The sequence below is a fragment of the Bolinopsis microptera genome, chromosome 6, assembly GCF_026151205.1.
Source record: "Bolinopsis microptera isolate Bmic1 chromosome 6, MBARI_Bmic_1.0, whole genome shotgun sequence".
Classification (NCBI taxonomy): domain Eukaryota; kingdom Metazoa; phylum Ctenophora; class Tentaculata; order Lobata; family Bolinopsidae; genus Bolinopsis; species Bolinopsis microptera.
This window is the reverse complement of record NC_087077.1, coordinates 10,200,377-10,216,557: the sequence shown is the minus strand read 5'-3', so window position 1 is coordinate 10,216,557 and position 16,181 is coordinate 10,200,377. Positions and strand designations below refer to the sequence as shown.

The 16,181-nt window shown below is 37.7% G+C and overlaps 1 protein-coding gene across 1 annotated transcript; it reads right to left on the bottom strand.

Moving 5' to 3' along the window:
* Nucleotides 1-1,132: 1,132 nt before the first annotated feature.
* On the bottom strand, nucleotides 1,133-16,098 carry LOC134817283 (AP-3 complex subunit delta-1-like). Its single transcript, XM_063826416.1, has 10 exons — nucleotides 15,833-16,098; nucleotides 12,065-12,160; nucleotides 11,380-11,536; nucleotides 6,381-6,496; nucleotides 6,112-6,243; nucleotides 5,739-5,896; nucleotides 5,154-5,390; nucleotides 4,607-4,724; nucleotides 4,129-4,446; nucleotides 1,133-3,978 (listed from the first exon to the last, which is right to left on the bottom strand). The coding sequence occupies exons 1-10, from the start codon at nucleotides 15,941-15,943 to the stop codon at nucleotides 1,870-1,872; spliced, it is 3,552 nt and encodes a 1,183-aa protein (XP_063682486.1). The 5' UTR covers nucleotides 15,944-16,098; the 3' UTR covers nucleotides 1,133-1,869.
* Nucleotides 16,099-16,181: the final 83 nt, after the last annotated feature.

Here is a 16,181-nt window from a genome sequence, read left to right as displayed (position 1 = left end):
GGGTTGGGAGGTCGAAACTCGGTTTTTCTGATGGTTTGGGACAAGTACTAACTATTTAACCACCAAAACATGTTCCACCTACCCCGGAACATAAATGCACTACGGGGGTAAAGATTTTCGGTCTTGATTTTACCTAATTTTCAGTAATTTTGGGATGGGCGTGGCCCCTGGGAGTGGCCTGAGTGGGTTGGGAGGTCGAAACTCGGTTTTTCTGATGGTTTGGGACAAGTACTAACTATTTAACCACCAAAACATGTTCCACCTACCCCGGAACATAAATGCACTACGGGGGTAAAGATTTTCGGTCTTGATTTTACCTAATTTTCAGTAATTTTGGGATGGGCGTGGCCCCTGGGAGTGGCCTGAGTGGGTTGGGAGGTCGAAACTCGGTTTTTCTGATGGTTTGGGACAAGTACTAACTATTTAACCACCAAAACATGTTCCACCTACCCCGGAACATAAATGCACTACGGGGGTAAAGATTTTCGGTCTTGATTTTACCTAATTTTCAGTAATTTTGGGATGGGCGTGGCCCCTGGGAGTGGCCTGAGTGGGTTGGGAGGTCGAAACTCGGTTTTTCTGATGGTTTGGGACAAGTACTAACTATTTAACCACCAAAACATGTTCCACCTACCCCGGAACATAAATGCACTACGGGGGTAAAGATTTTCGGTCTTGATTTTACCTAATTTTCAGTAATTTTGGGATGGGCGTGGCCCCTGGGAGTGGCCTGAGTGGGTTGGGAGGTCGAAACTCGGTTTTTCTGATGGTTTGGGACAAGTACTAACTATTTAACCACCAAAACATGTTCCACCTACCCCGGAACATAAATGCACTACGGGGGTAAAGATTTTCGGTCTTGATTTTACCTGGATTTCAGTAATTTTGGGATGGGCGTGGCCCCTGGGAGTGGCCTGAGTGGGTTGGGAGGTCGAAACTCGGTTTTTATGATCGTTTGGGTCACGTACTACCTATTTAACCACCAAAACATGTTCCACCTACCCTGGAACACAAATCCACTACACCTGTGAAATCCACTACAAATCCACTACACAAATCAAGGAAACGTGCTCTCCTTCTGTTCATTTTCCTGGAACTACAATCCATGCGAGATTCAGTTAAACAACAAAAATACACGTAAATTACAATACTTATCAACCTTTAAAGATGACTCATTCTACCATATTCGTAACTTAAAATATCGTAAACGCAAGATTAAGAGTGTCAGTTGACAACGATGACATTGATATTTCATAAATCAGTTAATATCTAATGATGGAATTCAACACGCAATTCAATAGAATTAAACTGTAAATCACAAGAAGACAACGAATAAATTAACACCAAAAACAAGCGAGGTATATAGTAAAATATAGCATTCTTAAAACTTTAACACTTTCGCAAAAACACAGCTGTCAGTCTTAACCGTGTGTTCAACTACTACAAAATTTTATCGATGAAACGATGTTATCATGATTTAAGGAGAGTCCAAATTTGTTTCTTGATACGTGACAACAGTCTGAGTATATTCAATTGGTTAAGAGCTGTCACGTGTTCAGAAAAACTTGGATCGTCCCCCAACAATGATAAAATCTGCGGCAGTCAATTCATAAAACAGCCTCTCATCAATCTTATAATCAACACGTTCATTTCAAGTAAGAAAACTTATTTATCGTCATTATCGGGTATAAATGTCACTTATACCTCATAATCCATTAAATTTATCTTTTACCCTGCCAAAATTTCCCTCTTTATTAAACAATAAAAACAGAATTTTATAACATTTCCCAAAAAACTTGGTTAATTTTCTGTACATGTCTCAACGAGCCCAGCTCAATTGATTCTAATTAATAGCGGCGAAAATATTCACTAAAGTTTTGCTGAATTAACCAAATCTACAAAGCTATTGACAAGTTGGCTGTCAGAACCTTTGATGTCGATACTAATATTTCCATTTAGTTTCATCAAAACGCACAGTTCATCATCTCGCGATGTTTTACCATAAAGTGAGACCGCTCCCCCAATTCGTTCGACCACGGTCAGTTTAAAGTTGGTACTAAATTGCTCGATGCATTGATCGGCAGAGGACGAGAGAGGTAAGGTTAAAGTGCTTGAAGATTCGAGGTTGTTGCTTGCAATCAACTTGGTAAATTGCTCCTCTGTGCAAGGTGCGGACACGATAAACATTGCCAAATTCAGGGGAAGAGTGAAGTTAATTATTTTCTCGTCTTTACTTCCAGGTTCAGTTTCGATAAAATAAGTAACGGACCCCCTCAATTTCTGTGAGATGTAGATAGACTGTAGAGATAGCGATAGAGTAAAGGAGTTTGCTTGCCCTGGAGTCAGAGCAAATGGTATTGACAAACTTCCGGGAGAGGACCGAACAAGTTTGGTGTTGATACTATCGGATATATCAAACTTTATGTTGGAGATACTGTGGGGTGACATGTTTGAGAAATCTAGAGAGAGTGAGAGGTTGCTGTGTGAGGGCACGTGAGGGTGGTATCTCACACTCATACTTTCATCCTCTCCCAGGACCACACCTGCTGGTGAAGTTGTGGAGCTCACCCCGTTCTCCTCCAGTGACATGATATCTGGTATCAAATTGTTACTCGTGTTCTCCTTGTCTTCTCCTACACTGTTTTTCTTTTTCTTTTTCTTCGTTTTGGCAGGTTTAGCTGTTTCTTTAGGTTTTCCCTTTTTCTTCCTTGGTTTATCCGATTTTAAGGGTGGTCCTTCTCCCGGTTTTCGCTCGTTCAGCCAGTCACTGATGGACTGTGACGTAAACTCACTCTCAGGTTCTGGGACTTTGTGAACAGCTATCTGGGTTTTCTTTTCTGCCTCCGCAACAATATCCTTCAAAGTCTTCTTCTTCTCAAACTCAACACTCTTCTTAGGCTCCTCTTCTTCCACTCCCTTTTTCTTCCTCTTCTTCTTCCCCTTTGTCTTCCTCTCTGTTAAATTGAGAGTGGGTGGAGGGTTGGAACTCTGAGAGTAAGGGACAGGACCCTTTATGTAATCTGACTCTACAAACGGAGCTGACAGGTCGATATTGAGAGCAGCGTGAGGGTCATTTGGATCAGCCTTCTTCTCCTCCTCGTCACTGTCTAATGCTCCTTCTGGCATTTCAGACACCATAACATCAACAACCGGCCCTAAATCCTCCTCTTCCTCCTCTTCCTCGGCCAATTTCCTTCCTTTCTTACCTTTCTTCCCCTTCTTTCCTTTCTTGCCTTTCTTAGAAGGTTTCTCAATCTTGAGGGGTACATCCAGAGTGAGTGAAGAAACGGGAATGTCAGTGACACTTAGATCAGGTTTGTTGTGAGAGGATACTTTGTTGGTAGGTAGTGAACCTTGTAAGTAATAAGGGTTAGATTTGTGCTGAGTTTCTCGGGTTTCCCGCGCCTGCTGAATCTCTGCCTGACTCAGCTCCTGATACTTTCCAGAGGAGCTGTTGGGATAAGCCAGAGACTCGCTACCGAACCCTTGCATGCTTCCACCGTACCCAGTGGACTGAGGGAGAGGAGAGTGGGAGGAGTCTCCAAACTGTACGGGTCCGTCTTCCTCATCGTCTGAGTATTTGGAGGGCTTGGGTGTGTAGATCCAGGCGTCCAGATCCAAACCTTCCGGTACTGGAACCTTCTTCTGAGCTTTGGGAGCCACCGGGTTGAGATCTTCACAGAAGAGATCCATCAGTTCGTTGGCCACTCCCGCGCCCTTAGCTTGGAGTTTAATGAGACATTTGACGAGCTGGAGCGCACAACAAGACCTCTCCTGAACCTCAAGATCGCTACTATCAGTGAACATTGCTATCTTTGATACGAACATCTCGCCCAGCACACGGCTGTTTTCATCTGCCCCCAGTTTTTCGTAATCTACCAAGATACTGCCGTACAGTTTCATGGTGGTTTGCACTAGGATAGCTTGGATGTGGGGAGGCAGAAGGAGAACCTTCGGGCTGAACAGATCACTTAAAACCTGAAATAATTATCAGAATTACTTATTAAATATAGATAACAACCTGATCTTTAATGACGATAAGTAAACTAAAGTATATCACTAGTCACAGTTAAAATGAAGTTGATAAGAGGAAAAGAAATAATTATCTAAATGTAAAATAGAGCAAACCTTCTCCTTATCAGTGACGAACTCATTAAACTCTCCCACGATCCAACCTGCTGCATATATCACCTCACAGATCCCATTCTTCTCCGACTTGGCAAACTTATCAATATTCTCAATCAGTATGGTCATCTGGCGCACCGCGAACGTGCGCAACGTCTTCACCCTGATGGTGACATCCAGCATTTGGTTAGCCAGAACTCTGCCGTGACTCGTATTTTCCAGTTTAGTGAGTTCCACCAGGACAGTGATGTACCATTCAAAGTTGGTGACATATTGGTAGTTCCCCTGGCTGCAGATATCTACTATCTTTAGTAGTAGCTCCTGAAGATATGTTGGTATTTAAGATTTGTAGCTGTTAAATTGAATAACGTTATTCGTACGACCATGCCTGTTATCGGTATTCATCAGCTCTCAAAGACTTTACCAGTACATAAAACATGATAAATAATCGATAGCATCCAAAATACATCAAAGACTTTACCTCCTTGAAGGCGAGATTCTCAGACATGTCCACATGTTCCACAAGCTTCTTAACAATGTCTGGTAAATTCTTCCTGCTAACCATCCCGACCACCAGATCTAGTGCTCTTCTTCTTATACTACACAGGATAATCACTTAATTAATTACCTAATCGAATTGTCAATTAACTATCGATCATGATTTTTGTTTCATTTTGTCGCGCAAACTTGATATTTTACAAATTTATAAAGTATTTGTAAAGCATTTTGTTACAGCTGATCCCCAATCTCAAATGACATGATATAACTCATGATATAACTCATGGTCATATCGCACGTTTTTTCAAAACAAATGGGCGAGTATTGTACAAGAATGCAGTGATATTCGAGGTTTTAGGTTACAAAGAAGGGAGGTGAACAAGAGATAAGTGAGATTTCTTAGTACAATTTGTAAAGGATCTGTTATTAGTAGATTCTATTAAATATAACATTTTATCAGTCCTCTAAAACCTGAAGCTCAGTAAACTTTTTTTAGTTTTAATTACTTAAAAAAAAGGAAAATATTTTACCTTTCATCTTTATCATCCAGACACTTTATTATCTTGTCCTTCAACGGGCTCACATATTTAGGATGATGTTTAAGGATCTGGTTGAGAGCCAACAATCCCAAATATTTGAGATTCTGGTCGGAGTCGTCCAACATAATGTTGAGTTTTTGAGCAGCCAGCTGGATCGACGGTATGTGGTCTGGAACGCCGGTTATCAGTGTGTTGATACTCTCATATAACAGTGACATTGCGTTGGTACTGCGGAGGAGAGAAGATATGTCACATTTTTAATACTTTCAAGACAACTATACATAATGTAACAAATAATTTAAGGAAGCGATGTAACAGAGTCAACATATTTAATGTTGTCATGGGATGGAAAGTCCCCATTCATCGCAGCCGCTCCTAATTACGGAGCAATGTTATAAACCGTATTTTACTACTACATGAGATGATACTGTGTTGTTTAAACAACAACCAATTGGAATTTACTGAAAACTCTTTAGTCAAAGCGCAGCTCTCAGTAATTGTATATTTAAAGTGTAGCTTATTAATTGTATGAACAGTAGACTTTCAGATAGGAATTAGATTTTAGCATCTGGTTACCTGTGAATAATGTTAGTAAGAGGATCCACCAGCTTTTTACACAGTCGTGGCTCTTCAGGCATGAGCGCTCCAAACAATTTTATCACTTTTATCAACATCCAGTTGTTGGAGGAATTTGTCAACATTTTGAACAGAACCGGGGCTAGTGAAATGTAGTTCTGAAAGGAAAATATTTGTTATCAAATTTTGTTTACTTGTCATTCGTTATCATTATGATTGTAATATTATCATTATTGCACCAAATTTAGGGGTGGTTCAACGAAAGACCCATCCAAAATCCAGAACGCTGAACAAATTTGCGCAATATCAACGCCAGGAATCCTCCTAACTAATTAACCGCTAATTAACAACTAATTAACAACTTGGTGCCTACCTTGGGGTTCTTCCTGGCTAGTTCACAGATAACATTAACGGCAGCACATTGGACTCCAGGGTCCGGGTCATCTAACTTCTCCTTTATTCGAGGGAATGCAGGGCGCAGTGCGTCTGGAAACTTCAGTAGCACCTGATAAGTGCTATATTAGACACGATAGAGGGGAAATAAACAAAGCTACAGAGGAGATGTTTTAGGAGCGTACATTACAGAGCAAATCATGGTAAACAGCTTATACCAAACGCTAATTCGTACTTTGAGAAACGAACCTTGTACATGGTGAGAATAGCCTTCTTGCGGATGAAAGGACGAGAGGAGGAGATAAGGGTCATGAGGTCCGAGCTGAGGTCACGTGCCAACTCTCCACTCACAAAACAAGCCAATCCTGCAAAAATAGAGAAAATATAATCCTGAGGAGAATTTTAGAGTTACTGTGCTTATCATAGATACTTTTACCGTGTAGTATAGAAAACATACATTATATTGCATATTATAAAGGAGTAAGGTATTATGGTGGATGGCATATTATATTATGTACATAATATTATATCATGAAGCATGGCTCAGTTGTAGTAAATATGGAAATAAACCGTGGGAAGAAGGGTTAGAACTGTGTACTACAAGTTAAAGTATGCGATACATATCATGATGTACATATCAGATTACAACCGGAGGCCTGATAAGAAGGTTCAATCTGTGACCACTTTTAGTGTGCCAAATATTTCAACTAACAGCTACAGTAGGAACTAGGAATGCTGTCAAATTGTAGTACAGTTGTACAAAATTTACAACTCTGAAACAGGTACCTATTCAATGTTATTAAAAAATGTATTTACATTCCATTTTTCACTTGATTCAAACCGAGATTGTCATGGAACTATTTAGATTTCAGAATGCAGCCAGCTATAATTAAAAACAGAGTTACAGGTCAGTTGGAGAGTTAGGACTGTAGATACTATTGTTGTCCTGTACATTATAACAGGTGTATTAATACACGGGGTGATCATCTTCCACCACACTTCAGATTAAATACACGTGTAATATGCCTTTTAACACGTGACACTTTTAACACGTGGTACTTTAACACGTGATATCTGATTAATTGCGATATACTGCAGTCTGTACTCTGTACGAGCAATTGTGCAGATAGAAACTTGTTCGTCTTATTTGCAGACGACTGCAATACGTTTATTACAAGTGAAACTCTGGGTGGTGCTTTTGAAAAAGCGAACGCACTTCTTTGCAATCTTAAATCTTATATTGATGCCAACTACCTTCATATTAACCTTACTAAATCTAAATTCATGCTCTTCAGAACACCTCGCTCGAAGCCTAATTTTGAGGCTGATAATTATACTTTGACCTATGATGGCTACAATTTACAGCGAGTTAAATGTATCAAGTTTCCAGGGGTGTTTATTGAGGAGTCGCTAAATTGGTCAGATCATATAAACTATATCGGGAAGAAGGTTTCCAAAGTTAATGGTGTGCTTTATCAACTTCGTAAAACCGCCCCTAAAATGTTAAGAATTGCTATTTTTAATGCACTCGTACAGTCGCATCTCTCCTATGGGATCACGGTTTGGGGAAGCAGCACAGCAACTAATAAGTTGAATAAACTTTTTATCAATCAAAAAAAGGCATTAAGAAATGTGTTCGGGATTCGCAGAGTTAACAAACATCAGCAAGGAAATACGAAGCGTGTTTTCAGTGAAAACAAAGTGCTTACCGTGTATGGACTTTATCATAAATTTATTCTCACTGAGGGATTTCAGGTAGTGCATGCTGGTGGTTACCCAACGTTACTAAGAAAACACTTCCAAACTTCAGCTGTTAACGATAAACGGCTTATTTGTCCTAGAGTGTATTATAAAGATAATATGCACAACATGTTATACGCTGTTCCCAGAATCTGGAATGCTGTTAACAACTCAAGTTATCTCACTAGAAATATTACCACAATTTCATCCTTCAAGAACAATATTAAGCAGTTCATTCTCATGTACCAATCTAATGGTTCAAATAACACATGGGAACCATCCAATCTTGATGCGCAAACATTTTTTGTCACTGCATCTAAGAACCCCGAGTCATACTCAGTTACACGTTAACACCATGCATGTTGTTACCATATTGCATGTTTTTGATATTTTGGCATGTGACTGCATGTACATTTACATGTTCAAATTGGACATTTTTTAGATTCTTATTCAAGCTGGGTAATTCCGACTGCATGTGCATGTTCATGTTCAATTTGTGACAATTCTTATTCAGTGTGTGTGATCATTTGAGCTGCGTTTTTAGCTGTTTTACCTTGCTTAATGTTCTATTTTGAATCTTAAATTACCCCCTGAGGGGCATAGCTCCAACACTTCCCCCTCATTAAACGCCCCGTTTCTTTACTATGTGGGGGTTTGATAACCCCCCCATTTTCCGTAACCTTATTTCAGCAGCTTTTCTCACTTGGTGTCGCACAGTACATGTATTGTGCGACACCGGGTGAGAAGAGTCAAACGGGGTTCGAGATGCTCGGGTTTAAGATCACCAGATTACCTGATCTTACTGGAAGTCACAACTTTGACACTACACCTAAAGCATGGACGCATACGGGAAAACTCTCTGCATCCTGATGCTGACTATTCCCTCATCTTTCTCACTGATAGCAAATTTATCCCTACTCTGCTATTACTACTAAGTTACTGCCTACTACTCTAGTTACCCTGTCTTGACTACCGTTTGATTGGGTAGCTAGTTGATCTTTATTATTTTATTATGGACACATTGGATCTCTGTTAATAACAATTTTTGACATCTGTTGTAATACAGTAATGTATGTGATTTTCGCGTTTTTCCTCATTTATTCTGATCATGGATATTGATTGATACTAAGATTTTCACATTTATGAGAGTTTTTGAATTTTGGTCGCGTAATTTTGATTTTATTTGATTTTTGAACAAAATCTTTATTTAATTAGATTTCACTTTTTTTTGACCAGTGGCTTACAAGCTTCTGGGTCCTGTTTTGAATTTTTTTGAGTGGATTGTTAGGGCCCTGGCATTTGCCGACAAAGCGGTTTTTATTTTTATGTTTTATAATCCTGTTGATTTGTATATACCGTTTTGAAAATTTTTCAAATCTAATCTAATCTCTATCTACTGAGCCCTCCATCCCTCCACTACCGCTGAACACAGTGAATATATACAATATATAAACAGGATCATATCGTGTGATATTTCTCCGGGAGTGTGAAGATAAAACAGATATTGTTTGGTACTTCCATATAAGGCATGATAAGAGTTAACGAACACGGTGACCATGGCAACGTTACGCCACTACCCTGGCCATGTACCAGAAACACCAAATATGGGCATGGTACTACAGCCAATACCATTGTACATCTTAGAGACAATAGAGAGCTATTAGGCAGCATTGACAGGGGTTTGTTTAGCGGTATTAGTAACATATTGATCGGGGGTTAACTGGGGAAATTGGGAAATCTAGTAGAAATTGTGGAGGGTTAGTTGAATTAGTGTGCTAAATTACTAATAAGTTATCAGTTCAATAGGGGGGGGGGGGGGGGGGGGGGGGGGTAATGACTACCAATGGAGACTTTTGGGGACTAATGAGGACTAAAAATCATGGGGACTCGGGGTAAAATCGTTGACGTAATTCCCCAAGTCCCCCAAAAGTAGTCATTACCCCCCCCCCCCCCCCCCCCCCCCCCCCCCCCCCCCCCCCCCGTTCAATAACTAAACAGAATGAAATATAATATAATGATATTTGCATGTGCTATGATAATTGTTTAAGTGCTGTATGTACAGTTCAATTAGTGGGTATTTAGCAGATGAGAGCAAGTGATACGAGTATATCTTTAAACTATTCCTGTAAACTATTCCTGTAAACTATTCCTGTAAACTATTCCTGTAAACTATTCCTGTAAACTATTCCTGTAAACTATTCCTGTAAACTAGTAGACATCACTACCAGCCTCTACTGATAAGCGTGTACTGGAGAAGAGAAATCGTGTGCTTCAGACTGGACAGATAATCACACTATGCTTCCTGATCAGTGTACGGATAATTACTTAATTAGTGCAATTAATTAATTACATGAACTGCGTATTAGCTTGCAGGTTGTGATAGAAAACGTGCAGATTATTAATCTGATGAACTGTGTATTCCCTATCCAAAGCGTGCAAGTTCAGGTGGAACGTATAATATAATTGCAATCTATAAACAGAGTATTTCGTTAACTATTCTACTTATGCGATACTGGAGATTCCAGACTGGGTAACGTGAGCTATTTCCCAGATTTCCGTGTCATGAAGAGAAATTAGAACAAGATTTATAGCAATTAGTACATCGCGTAGTTAAATATAATGTAAACACTCTCAATTCACAGGGGAATACGATTTGTGGTAGGTTGGATTGTGTAACACGTGATATTATGCAACGTATAGTAATTAGGGCCTAATTACCAATTACTAATTAAATTAGGTGTAAGATACAATGTACATATTGTTAAATACCTTATATTTGTAAATATGTAACTTAAAGGCTGGTATGCACTATACCTGTTTCCTATGTATTATGTATAAACTGCGCTGAATGGGGTGTAAGACTGTAAGTGAACATGTTATTGTGTACATGGTACATGGTAGGTACGTTTATAATGTAAAAGTTAAAGTAAGTTGACATTTTTCTCAATATTTTGAAATCGTTACAATGTATTTAGATAAACAGATTGTTCTTGTTCGTTTTCTTCCAAAAAAGCCGAACCATCATCATAATAATTCCATCAACAGTTGTGCGTGTTTATTCAAAATATTTGTAAGATGGTATTTTATTTTTATCGGAAATAGTATGCACGAATATGCGAATATCTAAAGGAGAGTTGGCAAGGAGTACCAGTCCGTACAATGCATATCAAATATACATTATACATTTCGTACGTTGTGATAACTATTCTAAGAACGAGCACTCGTTTTTATATTTTTTGCATCGTGGAGCATGAAATTAGGAATGACACCATCATAATATACCAAATTGGTACGCTAAAATAGATATATTATAATCACATATAATACTTTAAGATTTTCCCAGAACATGGCTATTACCCCGAATACCAAATACTCACTGTCTCAACTACATCTACTTCCTAGCTTTCGGCGAATTGTCCCGAAAAGTTAACTAATATTTCAACAAATTGTTCACTTATTTACATAATATTTGACTAACATTTCAACAAACAACAAATTGTTCGCAAACCTGTAAGAGCTAAACTACTCTCATACTGGTTGACACTGCACAAATCTTTGCGTATCATATTAGTAGCCAACATGAGAAGGTCAGTGTTTTCGTGGAAACTCTGGCTAGCTGCCAAATACCCCACTCTCTTGAATGTGAACTTTGTGGCGCTCATCACCTGGAATATACATTGTGTGTCACCGGAATGTACATAGTATACAATATATGTACTACATACCATGTAGTAAATGGTATCATCTGGAACGCATCACGTGATCAGGTGTTTAGAAAGTGTGGAGGAGGAGGAGAGGCTTTTATGGGTTGAAGGTGTAAAGAAACTATATAGAAACAACGAGACACCTTTCACATTATACATATTCTTATTCCTATTATACTGTATAATAGAAAGAATTGTAGATAATTTAGAATTGAGAGGACTTTAACTATTTTTAAAAGAACAAAAAATGAGATCATTTGATCATTAGACGTAATATGGTAATATGAAGATATGAGACCACGTTGCATGTCCAGTGGCTGGAAAGACATTGAACACCTGGTGAGCACTTAAATTGCCTGATCATGAAACAGAAACTCGTTCAATGAGGCTGACATTTTATTGCTCACAATATCCTGTTAATTCTAGACCACACTGAATACTCTAAGCGGGGGCGGGAAACGCCCCACACTTAGCGTTAGTATAACTCACCTCGATAGTGTTGAAGTTTGACCAGGACATGTCATATCCCAACATCTGGAGATACACTAGCTTCGTTATTCCCTGACACTTCAGGGTCATGTTGTCCTGAAACATTCAATATAGTTAGTGAAACATTCACTACTGTTAGTGAAACATTCACTACAGTTAGTGAAACATTCACTACTGTTAGTGAAACATTCACTACAGTTAGTGAAACATTCACTACAGTTAGTGAAACATTCACTACATTTAGTGAAACATTCACTACAGTTAGTGAAACATTCACTACAGTTAGTGAAACATTCACTACATTTAGTGAAACATTCACTACAGTTAGTGAAACATTCAATATAGTTAGTGAAACATTCACTACAGTTAGTGAAACATTCAATATAGTTAGTGAAACATTCACTACAGTTAGTAAAACATTCACTACAGTTAGTGAAACATTCACTACAGTTAGTGAAACATTCACTACTGTTAGTGAAACATTCACTGCAGTTAGTGAAACATTCAATATAGTTAGTGAAACATTCACTACAGATAGTGAAACATTCACTACAGATAGTGAAACATTCACTACAGTTACTGAAACATTCAATATAGTTAGTGAAACATTCACTACAGTTAGTAAAACATTCAATATAGTTAGTGAAAGTTTGAAACATTCATTACAGTTAGTGAAACACTTAATATAGTTAGTGAAACATTCACTACAGTTAATGAAACATTCACTACAGTAAGTGAAACATTCACTACAGTTAGTGAAACATTCACTACAGTTAGTGAAACATTCACTACAGTTAGTGAAACATTCACTACAGTTAGTGAAACATTCAATACAGTTAGTGAAACATTCACTACAGTTAATGAAACATTCAATACAGATAGTGAAACATTCACTACAGTTAGTGATTAGTGAAACATTCAATATAGTTAGTGAAACATTCAATACAGATAGTCTACTGTCTGAAGTGTATTGAGAACTACGGATCCGCTGAGGTGATACGTTGTGACTTATAGCGTACGGTGGCATGATGCGTACGGTGGCATGACGAAAAGCTTTATATCCAAGATTTTATTATTTAAATCTTTTCCCTGACATTACGTAAGTACAGTGAGATACGTTTGAAGCAGGATATGGACCAATTTGTCAGGAGCTTTTGCACTGCAGAAAGTGATTGAAGCAAGGCTTATCCTAGTTTTAATGACATATTGTGCTAAGGTTGACAGGGCTTGAAGGCTTTTGGGGCAGGTCCCTGACCTAGTGATAGTGCACCATCCTGCCCCGGGCAAGAGAGGCCACTTTAACTAGGCTAGGGACAGAGTCTGTAAGACTAAAAACTGCACAATAATTTTTCAGCTTAATGAATGTCGTTCAATTGTCTTGACCTGGTCTACTGCCATATTCTCAGCATGTGATGATTTCTAACACTGAGTCAATGATCACGAGGATTGAGGTAGATTCAATGAGAGAAATAGAGAGAGAGAGAGAGAGAGAGAGAGAGAGAGAGAGAGAGAGAGAGAGAGAGAGAGAGAGAGAGAGAGAGAGAGAGAGAGAGAGAGAGAGAGAGAGAGAGAGAGAGAGAGAGAGAGAGAGAGAGAGGGAGCAGTGAACTAATCCATCTGTTAGCTCGAACTTAGATTTATTGATTTAAAGTGTCATGATATTACGCCCTTTATCATTTTCAGGGGTAGGCCGGAGTAGGCTTGGGAGTTGGGGGCTACAGTCCACAAAAAGTGCTAATTTAATAAATGCAAAATGTGCCAAATACTCGGCCATTGTTTTAAGTGGGACCTGAAGTGCAGTACTGTCAACCTGAAGAAACAACAGTTATCAAGGTTTCAGGTATCAGGATCCAAGGTTACACAATACACATCAGGGTAGATCATTAAGGGGCCAGGAGTTTTGAATTAGTGGATTATGGAACATTTGTTGGCTGCGTTCAATATTATTCGATAAGGTAGGAAGTGTTTATAGTACAGTCAAATCCGTCCTTATTTGAGCCTTTGTCGGACAAAATTCGCAACAAAGCGATTTTAACGGGATATGGTCGGGACAGGTCCCAGGAATCATTCCAGAAAATTCCCAAAAAATCTGACTTGAGCAAAATCCACAATTACCACTTTTTTACCACCTTTTTACCACTTTGGTTTTCCGCAAATAAGTCACGTTCTGAATATCCTAGAAGATTCTAGTTTAAAGCAGTGTGTTTAGAAAACAAAGGAGAACAACTTTTTCTTAAACAACTTTTTCAAAAATAAATTATTTAATTAATTAATTAAATAATTAATAAATTTTCAAATATTTAAAAAATATATTTTCATAAAAATGTTCACAATTACATTCCACGTATATTGAACTAATTTTTATAAAAAATTTGAAAATTTTCACTTTCAATATTTTGGACTTGTAAAATTTTCGAAATTTGTAAAGAATAACCACTATTTACCAATTTTTACCACATTGGATCTCCGCTAATAAAACGACTTCTGAATGTCGTAGAAGGCAAGGTTCTAGATTGAACCGATGTGTTCAAAATATAAAAGAGAGCAAATTTTTATGCGCCAACCTTTGGATTAGATAATTAATCAATTAATTAATTAGATAATTTAAGTAAATTTTTAAAAATTTCAAAAATATAGTTTTTACCAAAAATCTTTGCCGTGACGATTGGAGTGCAGAGGTATAGTCCGATTTTAAATGGCTTCATAAGATACATACTTCTATATTATAATACTACAAAATATCGCGATGGATTGAAACTTAATTTTTAATGAAAAATTGTTAATTATTCGTGTTATGCAATTTTAAAATAGTTTGATCGAAAATAATTTTTATAATTTTTGAATATTTGTTAAATAATTGATTAACTGATTAATTAATCATCTAATCCAAAGGTTGGCGAATAAAAGTTGTTATCTCTTATGTTATTAACACATCGGTTCAATCTACAACCTTTTATGAAATTCAGAAGTCGTTTTATTAGCGGAGATCCAATGTGGTAAAAAGTGGTAAATAGTGGTTATTCTTTACAAGTTTCGAAAATTTTACAAGTCCAAAATATTGAAAGTGAAAATTTTCAAATTTTTTATAAAAATTAGTTCAATATACGTGGAATGTAATTGTGAACATTTTTATGAAAATATATTTTTTAAATATTTAAAAATTTATTAATTATTTAATTAATTAATTAAATAATTTATTTTTGAAAAAGTTGTTTAAGAAAAAGTTGTTCTCCTTTGTTTTCTAAACACACTGCTTTAAACTAGAATCTTCTAGGATATTCAGAACGTGACTTATATGCGGAAAACCAAAGTGGTAAAAAGGTGGTAAAAAAGTGGTAATTGTGGATTTTGCTCACGCCAGATTTTTTGGGAATTTACTGGAATGATTCCTGGGACCTGTCCCGACCATATCCCGTTAAAATCGCTTTGTTGCGAATTTTGTCCGACAAAAAGACGGATTTGACTGTACTATTACTGTTTAGCCAATTTTTTACGTTTTGAATTTTTGATAGAAATATTTTTAGATCATTAATACGATGTTGTCACATTGGAACGTTGAATAATTCCTTTCCTGATTTAAAGAGCTTTCTCCTTGTCGCATCATGTCAAAAGGGATCAATAGAAATTTACCCAAGAAAACATTTCAACTATGCGACTCATAAATAATATTCCAACCCGGATTTTACATTCACCAAATCACTACAAAACCAGGTTAATCTAATTATAATTAGTCCAATTATAAATAATATTCAACAGTTGAATACTCACAGTTTTAATTTCATTCCTAGTCTCCTCAATACAAGCGGAGATGAACTTGGCCTCGTTGTTCTTGTTGGTCCGGATACCCCGGACCAGATCGTGTAAGTTCTTCTCGAACATTCCACCACCACACTACAACAACAACAGGACTATAGCACAGTGTGTGGATGTGCTACCAGTGCTAGCAGTGCTACCAGTAGTGTTGTCGACAGAGCCGCTCCGTTACTTAGTGAGTCACGGGCACTGGTGAGGTGCGTCTGCCATCAAGCCTTACCAAGATGTTTTGTGTTAGTTCACAGTTTGGAACTGCTAGTGTCAATATTTATCATTATATCCGATACATGTGAATAATAACTAA

What these genes read in the sequence shown, in the direction of transcription:
- LOC134817283 (XM_063826416.1), bottom strand. Translation starts at nt 15,943, where the DNA reads ATGTTCGAGAAGAACTTACACGATCTGGTCCGGGGTATCCGGACCAAC. An exon ending in CTGGATGATAAAGATGAAAG is followed by an intron (nt 4,725 to 5,153) that starts GTAAAATATTTT and finishes TATCCTGTGTAG; the next exon opens with TATAAGAAGAAGAGCACTAG. An exon ending in AGAATCTCGCCTTCAAGGAG is followed by an intron (nt 4,447 to 4,606) that starts GTAAAGTCTTTG and finishes ACATATCTTCAG; the next exon opens with GAGCTACTACTAAAGATAGT.